Genomic DNA, 18,146 nt, shown 5'->3' with positions numbered 1-18,146 from the left:
CCTACTGTGTCCTAGCGATCCTCTTTAATCCTATAGAACTCATCGCCAACCAACCAGAGTCTGGTAGCTCTCAGCCTTGTTTGGTCCCTCTACCATTCATTCACCTTAACACTTCAGCAAAGTCCTTGTCAGATGATGGTAAAGATGTGTAGAGGTCTCAGGAGCTGGGACTGGGCTGTAGGTTCTGAATTCTCTGTCCTCACAACAACCCAGTGAACCACATTCTGATCTCATCCTCATTTTGAAAATCGACTCCGAGAAGCCAGTTAGTTACCAGGATCACACTGCCAATAAAGAGAATACCCAGAACGTAAGCCCTAGAGCCAGCAGAGCTGCGGCCAAGATTTTTGGAAGGAAATCCTTCTAATTCCAGGTGAAAATTCTTCTCCCTCTCCCCCTCTGTCTCTGCAGTCTCAGGAGGAAGTCTGTGATCTGCTTCATGCTGCACCCTTCCAAAACATCCTGCCCCGAGTCTACATCAAAGGTAAGAAACCACCAGCAGCGCTGACAGCCCTCTTACATGTGAATTCATACTCACCTTAAAAAAAAAAATAAATACTTGTGTAAGTATGGACACACGTGTGTGATAGGCTGCACCTCGGAGTCAGGACCACCTCAGGTATCGTCATCACCTCCCAGTCTGTTAGTCTGTTTGAAACAGGGTCTCCTGGTTGTTTGTCGCTGTGTGTGCCAGGCTAGTTGGCCTGCAGACATCTAGGAAGTCTCCTGCATCTACCTCCCGTCTTCGCCGTGGGGGTGCTGGGATTACAGGCGCATGCACTTTGTCCAGCTTTTATATGGTTCTGGAGATTTGAACTCAGGTCCTCACACTTCCCCAGTCCATCCCAGTGAACTCAGACTGCAGTCATCCGGGAAGGAGTTTCATGGAATCATGAGGGATTAGAAATAGTACTCCAAGCCTTGCTCCTTCAAAGCTAGCCTTACTGTGCAACTCAATCTGGCCTTGATTCAAACTCCTTAATTGAGAGGGAACTCCCCATTTTACTAGACATATACTTCTGTTATTGATCCAATGATCCAAGGTCACAGGGGGATAATCCCTCAAAATAAATTCTCATCGCAGTCTCCAGAACCAAGGAGGAAGTTCTGCACACTCCATCCTAGTTTGGGCACACGGTGACCACATCAGGTCCTCTGAGAAGTCTTCTTCCTCTGGTCACACACTTTCTGTTCCTTTGCCCCTTCTGCAGAGGGGGAGCGCCTGGAAGTCCGGATGAAGCGCCTGGAAGCCAAGTACGCCCCACTTCACCTGGTCCCCCTGATAGAACGGCTGGGAACTCCTCAGGTACAACCCATGTCATGGGCCCAAAGGGTCCCAGGAATGGAGTATTTGGGGCCCCAACTCCTCACTTTACAGATAGGGAAACTATCACCTCCCTGGCAGGTACCAAAAATTCTGCAACACCGTCGTCTATCAAATTTAGAATTTCACATACTCTGAGTCCACAGTTCACATCTAGATATTTTTCTCAAACTCAAGATCAGGAGAAACTGTGGTCCTGTGGTTTGTCTGAGGTGTTAGCTCAGTAGAATGTGGCATTTTATGTAAGCACTCTGTACTTGTAGATTCAGCATTGTTAAATACATAATAATAGAAAGGAAAAATTAAATTTAAGTGCATCAATCAATGTGGCTAGATCTTGAATTCAAGTTACATTTCACATAGGGTTTTCAAAAACATTCACATACCAAAAGCATATAAGTAAAATGTCCCCTGAAAACTTCCAGAATGTTCCAAAGCCAATTTTTGGAGTTAGGGTTTCTGTTGTTGTGACAAAACACCATGACCAAAAGCAAGTTGGGGAGGAAAGGTTGATTTGGCTTACATTTCCATATCCCTGTTTATCATTAAAGGAAGTCAGGGCAGGACCCTGCAGGCAGGAGCTGATGCAGAGGCCATGGAGGGGTGCTGTTTATTGGCTGGCTCCCATGGCTTGCTCAGCCTGCTTTCTTATAGAACCCAGGACCACCAGTCCAGGGATGGATGGCACCACCCACCATGGGCTGGGCCCTCCCCTATCAACTACTAATTAAGACCACGCCCTTACGCAGGCATTTTCTCAATGGAGGTTCCCACCTCACTGATGACTTCAGCTTATGTCAAGTTGATATAAAACTATCCAGCACACCAGTTCACCATGGTGAATTCTAAAGAAAGGTGGAGGTAGACTGGTGGGGAGGACGAGGAATCAAAGGCAATTTGAGTTTTATTTATAATGTTCTAATATCTTCAAAGTTGCCTGGGCTCATGTTGAATCTGTAAAAATGAACTTTTGAAAAATGGTACCAGTTACTGTGGACACTGAATTGGGTAGGGAGGACTCTTGCCTTCAGAGCACTTAGATTCTGTAGGGAGGCAGGACAGAAGAGAAATAGAGGGAGAGGCACCCAAATGTCTATTTCTGTTTCCAGTTGATTTAAGTGAGCCTCCCATTTGGAGGTAAGCAGGGACGAGGTGGCACCAGACACCGTACAGGTGACCCAGCTGCTTTGTGTTGCCGGCCACATTGACTATTAGAGCAGTTCAGGATTTAAAGCCACCCTTGGACTCATGTTCCCTTCTGGGGTCATCCCTATAGTCAGAAGAACCCACACTCTCGGCAGAGGGCAAGAGGTAGCCACTCTCCACAATGCCAAGCCCCACCTGCACAGGTGTCAACTGAGAAGCTCCCCACATCAGGCTCCCACTGCAAACGGTGACTAACCACAGGAGGCATTTGGGTCTTGGGCTCACAGCGGAGAATTCGGACACTGGAGGGAGTCTTTCCACTTTTTTGGCAGCAGAAGTCGAACAGAGGAAATCTTCAAAGAGGATTTCCTTTTAGGGAGAAATCTCCCAAGCCGGTGGCGTGCCGGCTGCTCCCAGGGTGTCATCCTGCAAGAATCCATCTTCTGGAGCCTGGGGGACTTGGCATGGGTTTCCACTCATGGCTGTGCATTCCTCCCCCATTCTGGTGCACGCCATTTCCTTGGGACTGATAGAAATCTCCGTTTATCCAGTGTTGAGTCTCTGACAAACAGGAGCCCAGTGAGTGAGATCATGCCAGTTCGGCAAGTTGCCCACTTCTCAAAGCATACCCCAACACTACAGTCAGATCAGCCTGAAAGTAGACTCAGGGGTCACTGGGACTGGGAAAGGAGGATGGAGGAAAGATTGTAGGGTAGGATCAAGGTCCATGTGTGTAGATAAAATGTGAAAAAGAAAACTAAAAAGTAGAACTTGGGGGCAGTGAGATGGCTCAATGGTTAAAGGCACTTGCTACCTTGATCCCAGCCATATGAGGGAAGAAAGGAAGGACTCTTGCAAGTTGTCTTCTGAGCTCTATACATGTGCCAAACCACATGTACACACACACTAAATGCATACATACAACACACATAATAAATACAACTTCATCAGCCCATGGGCCAAAGAAATGCTAACAAGTTGTAAACACTGAAGCTGGCCACTAGTTCTTCTCCGCCGGATCTTGTGTGATGTCTGGGTCAGTGACAGGCAACAGTCATGGCAGAGTTAAAGCAGGGAAGTTTGAACACTGTGGTGTTTGCATTTGTTTCTGAACAAACTGAGGTGACCTGGTTTTCAGCCAGCACCATTGTCATAGCTCTACCCTGAAGTATCATATAGTCTCACATGAAACATTTTATTTCTCTGCCTTTGTTTTCCCATCTATGAAATGGCATGGTAGCTGTTTCACCTCCTTAGCTGGCCTGCATTTTTAAAATTAGTATCTCTTAGAATGTGTTATACCCTTGACAGCTGGGAAGATCATTCCCAGGTTGACAAAAGGTTGAGCCACTCATCAGGGAAGGAAGGTGTCTTTGCTGATATTCCACTTGGTAAAAATCCTTATGTGCTGTGTTTTCTTCCCCAGAGTCTCATTGTAGTCGTTCCTATCTGTTCTCTGAGTTTGCCTGCACTCTCAGGGCTCCGCCTTTTGAATGTTACAGAGGAAACAGCAGGAAAGCCTGACTTCACTGATGTGCACAGAAAAGTTAGTGAATTCACACATACACACACACACACACACACACACACACACACACACACACACACACACTGTGGTAGGGTCTGCGTTTCTTGATTATTAAAGAATAAATCAGAATTCCAAAAGATACAAAGGGCCAAAGAAAAGAATATTGAGAATCCATGCCTGTGGTCAGGTATTTCATATAAGAGCTGTTTTCAGCATCAGCCTCCATACATGACAACAAGCCACAAGCTGGTCACATTTGCATCAAGCACTAGATGGCCTTTTGTTTTTTAATGTAAAAAGAAAATGAGGGTAGGATGATCATTCACGGGGTGACGTGCTTTCCATGCATACAAGAAGACCTGTGTTCGGGTCCCCGGTACCCACAGAAAAGCCAGGGGTGGTGGCACACCTCTTATCCCAGCGATAGAGGAGGGGACAGATAGATCTCGGGCGCTTACTGGCAGCCAGTCTAGCCAATACAGTGAGCTTCTGGTTCAGTGACAGATCCTATCTCAAAAAGTAAGCAGAGATCAGATGAGGATACCCAAAGCTACGGCCAGGCAGTGGCGGCGCACGCCTGTAAATCCCAGCACTTGGGAGGCAGAGGCAGGCAGATCTCTGAGTTCAAGGCCAACCTGTTAGACACAGTGAGTTCCAGGACAGCCAGGGCTACACAGAGAAACCCTGTCTTGGAAAAAAAAATAATAACAAAAAGGTACCCGAAGTTCACCTCTGACCTCTACATACATGCACATAGGCAAAGCACACTTGCACACACAAAATGATATACCAAAAAAGGCAAAGAATACTCACATTAAAAAAAAAAAAAGTCAACATAGAAAAAGTTCAACATTCCCAGCAATCTGAAACGCATACCCTGACGTCAAGGTAGATTCCATCTCTCCGTTTGGTAACAGCCTTCTTCTTTAGAGCACATTGGCTGGTGGGGGTACAGGAATGGGCTTCACTTCACCTGGGAAGTTATCGGGGCAGCTTTTTTGAGACTCACTATCCTTTTAAAGTAATTACATTCTCTGACCCGCTCCCCCCACATCAGCTAGGGTTTATCCAACATGACAGACAGTGCTCACAGAGTGTTAGGTATACAGGCAATTACTTTAGGATTGTCCCCAACACTAAAGATTTATGGACAACTTAAAATAACCAGCAAGGGTAGAAGACTGAAGACATTTATCAGAGACTGTTTTTAGATAGGCATCTAAAGACCATGGCACTGAATGTATTATGGAAATGAGTTTTTAAATTAGAGATGTGCTAAATAAAAACGTAATATAGATGATCTGGTATATACATGCATGTATACATATTCATAAATCTGTATTTTAAGAAAGCTCAGCTCTGGGTAATGGGATAAGTGGAATATTATCTTTCTCATATGTTATTTAAGTTTTTCCCCTAAATTTTACCCAGTGAATGCATATTACTTTTATGGGTCACAGAAGGAAATGGAAGGGTGAAAACTTCAGAGAAAGGGGACAGGGCCCCTTCCATTGGCTCTGGTGGATGGGGAGCTCAAGGTGAAACCACGGGTTCTATAAAGTCATTTGCCAATATTTCTACCCACTCACCCCCAAACTAGGGTTCTCAGAGGCTGCCTGAATAATCAGATAGACAACAGATTAATTAGAATACCAGAAGTCTCTCAATTTGCTGATGAGAACATACATGGGTCCTTTGTTTACTGAGCACCTCCAGGGTATCAAGCAATTGTTCTTAACATGTGGAGAGCTGAGCAGAACAGAATCAAGTACCAGGTGTAAGGTATCTTCGAGTGCTTTTTTCTAGCTACCTGGGGCAGCTTGAGTGGCCTTCTGTGTCAGCCTGTGGAATCAAGTTGATGCGCCATGAATCAGGGCACCCTCCCCTTTGCGTTTCAAACATACGTCCACCAACTCTTCTCCAACTCATTTTCTGCCAAGGCCTTTACATTGTGTGGTTGCCATAACAACCACACTCATGGCCCACGTTCATCACAGGCTGTACTTCCCGACTCATTTCCTTCCCTGGATTTACTTAGAGGCTGCCCTCTTTTTTGCGGGGGAGGGGAAGGTCTCCAAGGAAGAGAGTATTGAGGGAGAGGTCAGGTGGTATCTCCTGGCCCCCCTACAGAATGCGCTGTCCTCCCCCAGAACCCTTCCTCCCACTGGGAGCTGATCCCACGTGTGTCCATTGCTGTCCTAGCAGCCAGCTTTCCTTAGCTTTGTTCCCAGACGAGAAGACCCGAGCTTGACCTCAGGTTTTAATATGTGCTTTGCAGATGGCTTTCAGCACCTTTGCTCTTAGATGTTTTCACTCACAGCACAGACAGTTGCACAAGACGGTCGTGTGTTTGATGTGCCTGTATGCCTGTCTGATTACTCGATCCGCAGTAGCCAGGACCAGATGAGAAGCCTGTTTGAATTACTAATAGAGACCATTCACCATTGTCAAAGAAGGGTTTCTGACGAGAGAAAATAACTCTGTGAAGTCAGTGGCAAATTTTAAAATGGTAACATACGCTCCTAGCACATTCCACTGTACAAAATTGTTTTAAAAGGGAAAAGCTCCCCCATTTTCCCCAGCCCATCCGCACCCACGACTAACTTGACTCCTTCTAAACTGTTTTCTACATGAACACACACACGCACACACACACACAGGCACACACGTTCTCTTCATCTGTGGAGTTGTGCTGGTGTTTGATAGGATTGTAGTAACGTCACTTTCTCCAGCTTGCCGAGTTCACTTGCTAATTTAACTTGTAGATCTAAGCTACGCTGAGCAGAATCCAAGCTTTATACCTTTGAGCCTCAGTTTTCCTCATCTGTGAAATAGAAATAATAATGTGCCCGTAGAATTGAATAGTCACTGCTCATCAGGAGCCTTGTGTGCCACACACTAGTAGTGTTACATTATAAATAGGACTACTTCTGACTTGTGTGTACCCAATTAGCCATCATGACCTCTCCAGAGCCTCAATTACAGGCACATGCATCACTCCTGGCTTCTTTTTATGGCTTCTGGAAGACAGAACTTGGATCCTTGTACTTGCACAGAGCCATGTTCTCAGCCCCCACCAGCCTTTGAAACCAGTACGTGGTCCCATAATTCGTAAAAATCAGTCTTCTACTGAGGGTGCCTGGATTTTACTTGCCATGAGTGACAGTTACCCTAAGGCTTCCATGCCCTCAAGTTCTTACACACAGTGCCCTGCTCTGGGCGGGGTAACCAAGTTCTAGATGTGGCTAGCACCAGGACTGCCCAGTGGAGGTGGGGCAGATGGGACCTCAGGGGTGGATGCCATGTTTATCCCTTCCCATCCCAGCAAATCGCCATCGCTCGAGAAGGTGACCTGCTGACCAAGGAGCGGCTCTGCTGTGGCCTGTCCATGTTCGAAGTCATCCTGACCCGAATTCGGAGCTACCTGCAGGACCCCATCTGGAGGGGCCCGCCACCCACCAATGGCGTCATGCACGTGGACGAGTGTGTCGAATTCCACCGGCTGTGGAGTGCCATGCAATTTGTCTACTGCATCCCTGTGGGGACCAACGAGTTCACAGCTGAGTGAGTGCACCCCCAGCTACCTGCCCTCCACTTCTCTCACCACCGGGATGCCTAGGGCTAGCCAGAAAGAACCGGGACTGAGAGGGAGGGCGGGCATGAACAGTCAGAGAAAGCGCACTGGTCGTGGTGCCAGTGCTGGGCATGGCAAAAGCAGACTGACTGTTCTTGGCCTCCAGAGGTTAAAAGGTACAAAGAGAATACGGAAGCACAAATGTCAAGGTGTCACATGGGGCAGGATGCAGACACCAGAGAATGGAGCTGGGTGAGGTGTCAGACCTGAATTCTCGGACTAGAATTGATCCCCTGGGGTGGGGTCTGTGCCGGGGAACGGAAAGTCCAGAAAGTGTGTAAATGGCTGTCAGCAGAACTGGAGCTCAAGAGTGAATGTTGAGAAAGGGCCCCATGAATGTCAGCCTTGGGAACCTCCCCCTCCGCCTCACCCCTGCCACATGCCACTCTTAGGAAAAGAGGAGACTTTGGATCTCCCAGTCCTGTCGGAGAGAAGAGGAGCAGAGTCCCCTCCTTCTTCCTGCACCCATCTAGCTTCTTGCTGAGGGTGGGAAGGCAAAAGTGACCAGCTGGTCCTTCTGGAAGCAACAGCAGTTAAGGAAAGGTGGGGAGGGACTGAGCAGGGTTTCCTGAGGAAGTAGTGCTGGAATGGGAAGAGAAAGCCCAGCAAGCTGTGGGGGCTATGTCCTTCCAACCCTGTGACAGAGACGCAGGGGACCTACCCAGGGCAGGCTGGGCTACTAACTTCTGAGCAGGGGAAAGGACATGAGGGTGACCCTACAGTCCTCCCCATGTCTCCTGGGAATCGAGGCCCACAGTAGGGCTTTACAAAAGCCCCAAGAACTCTCTGGGCCTCCTGTATGAGGAGCATCTGATCCCTATGGCCCGCCATGGAAGTCTCAAAGGCTGGTTAGAGTTGAGACAGCTCAGGGCAAGCCTGAAGGACCAGAATTCTGCTCTCCAGAAGCCTTGCTTAAAAGCCAAGGGAGGAGCCGGAGAGCTGGCTCAGTGGTTAAGAGCACTGTACTGCTATTGCCAGAGGATGAGAGTTCAGATCCCAGCACCCACTTTAGAAGGCTCACAGTTGCCTGCAAGTCCAGACCTAGGAGGACCCGTTGCCACTGGCCTCTGCCTTCTGTGGGCACCTGCACATCCATGCACAGACACATGGTTAAAAATACACATTTCAGAAAAGCCAAGTGAGGCGTTATGCACCTAGAATCCTGACATTACAGAAGCTGAGACAGGGGGATGCCTGGAAGCTCATCGCCCGGCTAGTCTCACACTGCATTGGCAAGCCAAATTTAGGGAGAGACCATTTGAGAAAATAAGGTAGAGAGTGACTGAGGATAGGACCCAGCACCAGCCTCCACACGTCTGTGCGCACACAGTCTGGTTGTGTTCTTTGTAAAGTCATCTTTTCCTCCCAGCTGGCTGTTGTTTCCATGGGCTCAACACCCCTCTGTGGTTAAAAGGACTCCTAACATAACTGAAGTCCCTGGAAACTACAAAAAAACCCACCCTCAGGACGTCCTTGTGCCTACTTTACAAAGGGAAGGTCTTCATCCAAGGGCAGGCCCGCTCAGCAGCCGTCCTGCCAGCTTTGGAGAGGCCCCTTTCTTCTCCACTTCTCACCTTTTCCTTCCCCCACCTCCAGGCAGTGCTTCGGTGACGGCTTGAACTGGGCGGGCTGCTCCATCATCGTCTTGCTGGGCCAGCAGCGGCGCTTTGACCTGTTCGACTTCTGTTACCATCTGCTGAAGGTGCAAAGGCAGGACGGGAAGGATGAAATCATTAAGAACGTGGTAAGCAGATGTGGCTGGCCTGGGAAGCGGGGCCTGGCAACAGGCTGGCTTCGGGGAGGAAAAGGGGGAAATGCTTCTGGAGGGTGATGACTATGGACAGACACTCAGAAGTTGGGGGGCAGCCTGGAAAGGGCCTGCAGGTCACATGTTGTGATAGACTGGGTCACCCTGAAAGCCAGCCTGGACTCCTGGTCTCAAATGTCCCTCCCCGGTCCCAGGCAGTCCCTGCCGGTCCTAGCCCTCATTCCCACAGCACACTGGACCGTAGAGTCATGCCAGGCACCGGGAGAGAAAGGGTGTTGTGAGAAAACAGCCCTTAAACTAGACAGCAGTGGTGGAGACGAGATCAGAAGTCTTCACAGGAGCTGGAACTTGGGCTAGGTGCAGGATGGCCGGCAGCACATGGGACGATGGCCTGGATGGATTCCAGACACAGGGAGCAACTACCACACAGCACAGAGGCATACAGACAAGTGTCTAGCACAGCGGAGATGTCCAGGGGCCAGATGAGAGGAGCCCCCCGCCCCCCCACACACACACAGGCTTTAAGAGCAGTGGTCATGGTAACTAACCATTTCCTAGTATACAGTTCAGTGTTACATAAATACCCTCATGGTGTCTTGCAACCAACCTCCACCATGTCCCAAGCATTTTTACTTTCTCCTGCTGAAGCTCTGTGTCCATTTAAGCAGCTCCCCAGTCCCTGGTAACTACCATTTCTCTGTGTCTATAAACCTATGGACTCTGTATACCTTCTGTAAAGGGGTCTGTCATGTTATCACTGGCTTATTATGTAAGACTTCTCCGTGTTACAGTGGGTCCGAATCCCATTCTTTTATGGTTAACTAGTGTTTCATCTTATGGAAAACACAATCCACTGAAGGAGCCTTGCATTGCATTCACCTTTGGTGATTGGGAATAACAACAGACTATGAACTTACGCAGCCATCTGAGTCTCCTTTCACATCTTTGGAATATACACTCAGAAGTCCAAGTACTGGGCCATCTAGTAATTCTCTTTCATTTCTTGAATATCCATAATGTTTTCCCTAATGGATGCATTTTACACTCCCACCAATAACACTCAAGAACCCAAAGTTCCAGATATTATTGGGTCTTTACATATCTGCTGTAGAGAGATATCTGTTTTTTCCCTGACTTTTTAATTGCTGCCTAAATTTTTTTCATATTTTTACTTCCTTTGTGCACAGTCATGTATGTTTAAAGAAACATACCTGCCACAGTGCCATGTGTGGAGGTCTGAGGCCAACTCACTGGAGTCAATTGTCTCCTCCCAACATGTAGGGTCTGGGAATCGAACTGAGACCCTAAGGCTTGGCAGCAAACGCTTTTATGCCTTGAGCCATCTTACTGACCCTGGCTCACAACACTTTATGTATTCAGAATAACATCATCTTACCTGTCTTACAAATCCTTCCATTCCATTGATGGCATATATCCTTTCATGCACTGAAGTCCCCATTTCACTCTGCATTGGCTGCCAAATCCAACATCATGAAGAGTTATTCCTGTGCTTTCTTCTAAGAACATCATGGTTTGACTCATACTAAAGTCTCTTATCCATTTCCAGCTTGTTCTTGTATACAGTGTATAAAATCAGGTTCAACATTCTTCTGCATGTCGGTATCCAACTTTCCCAGCATGTATTGAAAAGGTTGTCCCTGACACATCCATACTTCGGATGGTCTTGTCTTCCTGTTCAGTAGTTTGACTCAACACACAAGAGTGTGTTTCTAGCCATACAGTTCTATTTCATTGGTCTTCATGACGGTACTGTGCTATTTTGATTATGGTAGCTTTATTATAAGCTTTGAAACTTGCAAAGGTTATCAGTGACCTTTAGCATTTGGGAACCATAGAGAAGACCTTTAAAAAGGGAAATGTGACCACTGAGACACCGAGAACCTGGACTCCAGCCCCGTCCTTTATTCCTGTCCTAATCTAAGCATCCTCATCCTTCTACAGCCCCTGAAGAAGATGGCTGACCGCATCAGGAAGTACCAGATCTTGAACAATGAGGTTTTTGCCATCCTGAACAAGTACATGAAGTCCGTGGAGACAGACAGCTCCACTGTGGAGCACGTGCGCTGCTTCCAGCCCCCAATCCACCAGTCACTGGCCACCACCTGCTAGGCAGAAAGTCCCGCAGACCTCCAACCTGGAGGAGGAGGAGAAGCAGGAGAGGAAACGCCGTGGTCAGCCTGCAGCAGGTCCAGCTGACAGTGTGTGGAACTGGCCTAGAAGGAAAAGAAAACCTCCCCAACACATCTGCACCACTCCCAAGGGCTGGGCTCCCGCATGTTCTCCCGTGATATCTCCATGGTGGGTTTTCCATAGTGTAAATGAAAAACAACAAAAACACAGGACAGTGTGTGTTTTCTTTTTTCTTTTTTTTTTACCTTGACTATATCTAAGAGCTACTGTTTCCATCCTGCGGCTCCCCGCCCCATCTGTTTTGGCTTCCAAGACCACCTCCCAACATCGTAACCCCCTACCCAGTCCATGTGATCCAGCACTGTAGTCTTAGGGACTAAGAAGAGAGTGTAGCCATAGCAGAGGGATCTGCCTGACCCAATCGTGTGCCTCAGCTTACTGGCCTGTGTTCTGTGGCTTCCCCCTCCAGTTCACTGGTACATTGCTTCCTGGTCGAGATGTTAGGGATTCCATCAACAAGGTTTGACCCTTGGTGAACCAGGAAGAGATTTCGGACTGTCAAGACAATAGATGATGTTGGCCAGGACCTATTATAGTCTCCCTAAGACCCACCCTAGACCCTCCTTGCAGAACAGTCCTAGAGAGAAGAAAAGGATGATTTCAAAACCATATCACAGTGAGTGGGAGTAGGTGAAGAAAACGGCCAGGCCTACCGTGTAGAAGCAAACCTGTGGGCACAGGCCAAAACTTCAGATCCCAGAGGAGAGAGGTTAGGCTTGTCACCAGGGTGGGAAGATGAGGCACTGTGTTCCTCATGTAGATGCTCAGCACTGGACCACATGGGTAATGGACATGTCGGCCATGGCACAACACATACTATTAGCCAGCGACCCAGTTAGTGAGTTCTTAACACAGGACCTCATCCAAGAAAATCCCACATGAAGGAACATGTTAAGGGGTTACTTCGACAGATACCTACACCATCTTGAAGACAGGGAGGCAAGGAGGAAAACTGCTTGTCAACAAGCTTTCAATCCCGAGACACACCCCCACAAAAGAAGTCATCTTTGAGCAAACTGGAGTTTTCATCATGTCAGCTGCTGAAAGTCTTGGAACGTTTTATTCTTTTGCTCTCAACTTCCTGGTCCCTTCCTTTTACACATGTTCAGTGCTGGGGTAGAGATTCTCTCACAGGGGTGTTACTCACTTCTACTTTCCAGACTGACTAAACGCCCCTACAGAATCTCCACCTGTAGGAGATCTCCAAGGAGATAGCCATGTCTCCATACAGAGCTAGTCATCTGACCTGCAGAGGGAGGCCATAATCCTGAGCCCCCAAAACATAGGAAGTGGATTCTAGGTACTCTGCCAACCCAGTGAGAAAGTGAGAGGAGAGAGGACTAGCCATCCCCTCCCCCAGGAAGATGACTGACATCCATCACCATTTTTAACCACACGGAAAACAGCAGAGATGTGCATAACTAGTGCCTTGAGACGCGGCCATGTATTCCACAGGGAGGCCATGTAAATTGGAACCCTTGAGGGTCATCCACTTGAGTGTTCATTTCTGGACATGCCTCCGATGCACTAAGCCAGAATCTCTGGGAAGAGGGCCAGAAGATCTACTTTACTGCATACCACAGATTCAGAGCCCTGTTCTAGGCTCTGCGGTCTAAGCAAGAACCAGCATCGTTTGCAGTTTAGGGGCGTGGTTTGAAATGAAGCTGGTCAGTCTTCCTGTCTGGCACTGTCACTTCCTAGTCTGATCTTTTGTCTCCTTTGATAACCATAGATATATCCCAGAGGCAGAGTCCACCTTCCAGATTTTCAGTCCTGGCTGGGACGAGTACCTGACTCTCTGAGATGACCAGATTTTTACACTCTCGAGTCGGTTTGAAGCCCTCCATTCCTGCTCTGTAGGGATCTGGGCCATTCCCTTCATAAGTTGGCCGTTCTGGCAGCTCATCTTCCCACCCTGCACTCATGACCCCAAAAGTTGACCCTCTGGGAAGAGTCACATTCTCAAGAGACTTGATCCCAATAAATTGAGGTCCTCACTTTGAGGGGGGAGCTCTTATTTCCTCAGCACTTGTCTGTGGACTCTGGACAACTTCAATGTTCTTTCCTCTCTAGTGGTCCTTGTCCCCCCCACCCCCCAGCCTTTTTGATTTTTTTTTATGTATTTAAAAATCAAGAAAAAAAAAAGCTTAGATTTTAAAATGTTTTAAAAAGAATTCTGTTTCAGGAACTGTCAAATGTGTACCATATTTGTATTAAGAGTTGTTGGGGGATTTTTGTACAATGAATTTACATTTATTTATGGTGAACTTATATTTACGCTCGTGATCAAATGATGTTAAATTCTTAAATCATATTTGCTATGCAGCTGAAGATGATATTTTGATTTGTATTTGGGGGTACCTGTGTTTAGTTGATAAACATTTTCATCTCCATTAAAAACCGCTTCCAAACCAGTTAAACCAGCATCTTTGTCCTGATTTCTTGGCCACATTCCAATCCTCATTGATCTATGGAGACCACATTAAAACTGAGGTCTAGAAAAACAACCTAAAAGAAAACAGAAGAAAATTAAAATATAGCACATATATTCACTCTAAATTGAGTTATTTTCTCACCAAAGAAAGAAAACTTTAAAAAAATAAAATTATAACCTTTGTATCTTTAGAAAAATAAAACTCTTGGGGTCTAGGGATTACTCAGTGGTTAAAGCATTTGCTGAGCCAATCATGAAGACTAGAGTTTAGATCCCCAGAAACCCACATAAATGCCTGGTGGGTGTAGCTCATCATCCATAACTCTAGCTTCAGAAGGCAGAGCAGAGGACCCCCAGACCAAGGTAGCTAGTGAGACTAACCAGGTTGCTGAGCTCTGGATTTGATTGAGAGACCCTCTCTCAATAAATAAGGCTGAAGAATAATCCGGGTATGATTCTACTATCAACTCACAACCTGAATATGCATATACCACAACACGAGTGTGTCCACAAACACATGCACATCACACACAAAAGTGGAAAGAGAGAAATAACTGTTTTTCACTAGGCAGGGTAGAGGAAGTTAACTCCTGCTCTTGGGAATGATTCAGTCCCTTTGCAGCTGTAGTTTTGAGGGGAAAGACTGGAAAACTAATATTTGATGGAGCTTAATATATATAGGTACATTAATGTATATAGGTATGCTAAATCTAGCCATTCTTTTAAGCATCTGCCATCACTGTGTGGTACACACTTTACACACATTTTTACAGAGTACACGAGACCATTTGTTTTCACCTAGATACCAAGTATCAGTGCTGGAATTTGAAGAGAGCTCCAAAACCTGGACTGATCCTCAGACCAGATCCCCCAAACTAGATTTGGAAGTTTGGTCAGTGGGCCTTCAGGGGCTCTAAGGCAGTATGATTGAGCAGTTTGGTGTCAGGAGGGAGCCCAGCATGATGGTTGAGAAGTCCCCAGGCTCAAGCAGGACCAATGCCTAGAAAGTCATTGCTTTCGTCAAGAATGTATTGATTATGTAGCAGTTAGAAGGATGTGCTTAAACCAGCATCATGGACTCGGGGCCTCACAAGCATGAGGATTTTTGTTCAGGTCTCAAGCACCCACGTAAAAAGCCAAGCATGGCAGTGAGCACCTATAATCCCCGCGCTGGGGAGGTGGGAACAAGAGGCCCTCTAGGGCCTGTGGACTGGCTAATCTGACCAAACTGGAAAGCTGAAAGCTCATGGAGACTTGTTTCAAAAACTAACGTGGCTGGGCATGGTGGTGCACACCTTTGATCCCAGCACTCAGGAGGCAGAGTCGGTGGACCTCTGTGAGTTCGAGGTCAGTCTGGTCCACCCAGCAAGTTCCAGAACAGCCAGGGCTACACACTGAAACCCTGTCCCAAGACAAATAATAATAATAATAAAAAAAAAAAAACCTAAGATGGAACATGACTGAGGAAAAGAACTCATAAACTCATAATGATTTCTGGCACACACACACACGCACACGCACACGCACACGCACACGCACACGCACACACACACACACACACACACACACAGGGAGTGGGGGGAGGAGAGATCAAAACCAAAATTCTGTGAACAGAAAGAGATAAGAAAAGCATCACATAAAAAGTCAACAGTTTAATTACCAACAGATTTTTTTCATCAGAAACTGTCTGCAAGCCAGAGACAGAGGGAGAATATCTTCAATGTGCTGAAGAAAAAAAAATTACAATCCTCTAACCATAAATGTTTTACCCATGAAAATTGTTTTTCTAAAATGAGAGAGAATACACATGCTTCCAGGTAGTCTGTAGATGAAGAGTTATTACCAGCCCAGGCTTATGGAAATTGACAGAGGAATACTTTAAGTCCAAACAAAAGCCTGTGAACTCAACGTCCACAAAAGCACAAGACAATGGCAGAATATTATGGGGTACAATGGGGGTATATAAAGCAATTTCAACCCTAGTATGAGGTCTAAAATAGGGGGGAAATTATGACTCAGCTAAAGTTCTCAAGGGGTACATATTACAGAGTGATGGGAATTCTGATATCAAAACCTACAATATGGGAGTGGGAGATAAAAGCATACAGATGTAGGCAATTAACATTAGAATGTTATCAGCTTTGAATAACATAAAATGGTAACCACAAAGCAAAAATCTGTACCAGAAACAGAAGAAAAATTAAAAGAATTTGAAGCTACAAAATGCATCTAACCACAAAAGAAAGAGAAATAACATATTTATAAAAGAACCAGAAAACAGTTAACATTAACTAACAATAACTGTCTTGAATATACATGGATTAAATTCCCCAATAAAAACTCAGTGAATGAATGGAATCTTATCTTGTTTTTTTGTTTTTGAGACAAGGCCCAACTGTTTTCCTAGCTGGCCTTGAACTCGAAGAGATCTGCCTGCCTCTGTCCAGCTGGTATTAAAGGCAGGCATGCACCACCATGACCTGCCCAAGTAAATGGATTGTTAAAGGCCCAAAGACATATGCATACAAGAGACTCACTTTGTTCTCAAGGATATATAGTCACAAAGTGTGGAGAAACATGACACCTGAATGGGAACCAGAGAGATCAAGGTAGCTGTATATGACAAAAGAAATGTACACTGTTTGAAGAGATGCCTATTGACATTATACAATATGAAGGAGCTAGTCAGTCAAGACGATGTGCCAATGGCAAATATGTATTCATCCAACCTAGCAGCTATAAATACAGAAGACAAATATCAAAGGATCTGCGGGAGAAAGAGATTACAATGTGGTATTCATAAAGGTTTGCAATAACCCACTTTTAACATTGAGATCCACAAAGAAAATGAAGAAGGAAATACAGGAATTAGGCAATGCTTAAAAAACAACCAGCAAATGTCAAGTGTGCTCAGCCGAGAAAAGAAAAGCCAACACTGAATAGCAGTACAAATCCCCAAAACACATCTTTTCGAAATTCATGCAGCCTTAGACAAGCCGGAATTCATAGTGTGCCAGCGGGCTCTGAATGACTGAGTGTGAGTATGCAAATAAGGTGAAAAATACAACCAATCAAGGAAGAGCTGCCAAACCTGTAGGGGAGGGGAAGAACCCTGAGATGCTGAAAGTTACTAAAAGGTCTACGTCTCTGCAGAGGTAGTGAAACCTGTAAGAAAGTGTCAGGCTGGTCAGTTGTCAACACTACCTTGCAGGCTGGCTGCAGCTTCCCTGGCAGCGTGGGAGTAAGGGAATGGGGGTGGGGGTTCTTTCTGTCTGTTGTGCTATCTGCTCTGCAAACAGCCATTAGTCATCTCTCTGTAGCTCTTTTGGCCTCTGGAGTTGAGCCTGCTGACTGTCACAAAGCTGAGGCAGGGGGACACCTACTCCAAGCAGATACATATACGGGCATGTAGCTCAGTGGTAGGATACTTACCTTGTGTGCATGAAGCCCCCAAGGTTGAACCCCAACACTCAACCAAACCTGTAATCCTAGTCATGGAAAATGGAGGAAGGAGGCAGGAGGATCAGAATTCCAAGGTCATCCTTGACTTCTTAAAGCGTTTGAAGGAAACACCTGTCACCTCTGAACATTATCTAGATAATTTATCATGATGATCTGGGTAAGCCTACAGCCATGGCACTGGCTTCAGCCGGAAACCCAGAACTACTTTTTGCCCACAGATAGCACACAGCTCAAATTTACTAAGAGACATGGCCATAACTGTACCTCTGTATCTTTTTTTTTGAGGGGGGATTGAGGGAGGAATATAAAGACTAAGTTTTTGTGGATCTGCTCAAACATCAAACATTTAGGGAAACATCAAATTTCACTTTCAGATGCTAAATGCTATTGCTGACAAAATGTTAATGGGATTAAATTCAGACAAGATAGAAAACACACTAGAAGAATTAAGTAAAACGAAACACCCTCAACCACATAAAGAATGTGGTCTTCAGAGAAAGGAAGGTGTTGGATACTGATTATTTATTATAGCTTTCATTTACTATTGATAGCACAAAAACCAAGGGCATCTAAATGTATCAAACTTACTTTGAAGGGACTTAAACATTTTTAATATATATATTTTAGAAAACACCTTCT

The 18,146-nt window shown here is 46.1% G+C and overlaps 1 protein-coding gene across 6 annotated transcripts in view; it reads left to right on the top strand.

Moving 5' to 3' along the window:
* The window catches only part of Cyfip2 (cytoplasmic FMR1 interacting protein 2), a 120,055-nt gene extending 106,024 nt beyond the window's left edge, over positions 1-14,031 (top strand). For all 6 annotated transcript variants that reach the window (XM_015990491.3, XM_042283877.2, XM_006997381.4 and 3 more), the window contains 5 exons: positions 412-484; positions 1,212-1,306; positions 7,324-7,562; positions 9,229-9,376; positions 11,363-14,031. In XM_015990491.3, coding sequence (XP_015845977.1) covers positions 412-484; positions 1,212-1,306; positions 7,324-7,562; positions 9,229-9,376; positions 11,363-11,530 — 723 coding nt within the window. In that variant the 3' untranslated portion in view covers positions 11,531-14,031. The remainder of the gene's footprint in view (positions 1-411; positions 485-1,211; positions 1,307-7,323; positions 7,563-9,228; positions 9,377-11,362) is intronic.
* The last annotated feature ends 4,115 nt before the right edge of the window (positions 14,032-18,146 follow it).

The sequence above is a fragment of the Peromyscus maniculatus genome, chromosome 8, assembly GCF_049852395.1.
Source record: "Peromyscus maniculatus bairdii isolate BWxNUB_F1_BW_parent chromosome 8, HU_Pman_BW_mat_3.1, whole genome shotgun sequence".
NCBI lineage: Eukaryota > Metazoa > Chordata > Mammalia > Rodentia > Cricetidae > Peromyscus > Peromyscus maniculatus.
This window is presented reverse-complemented; position numbering and strand designations above follow the sequence as displayed.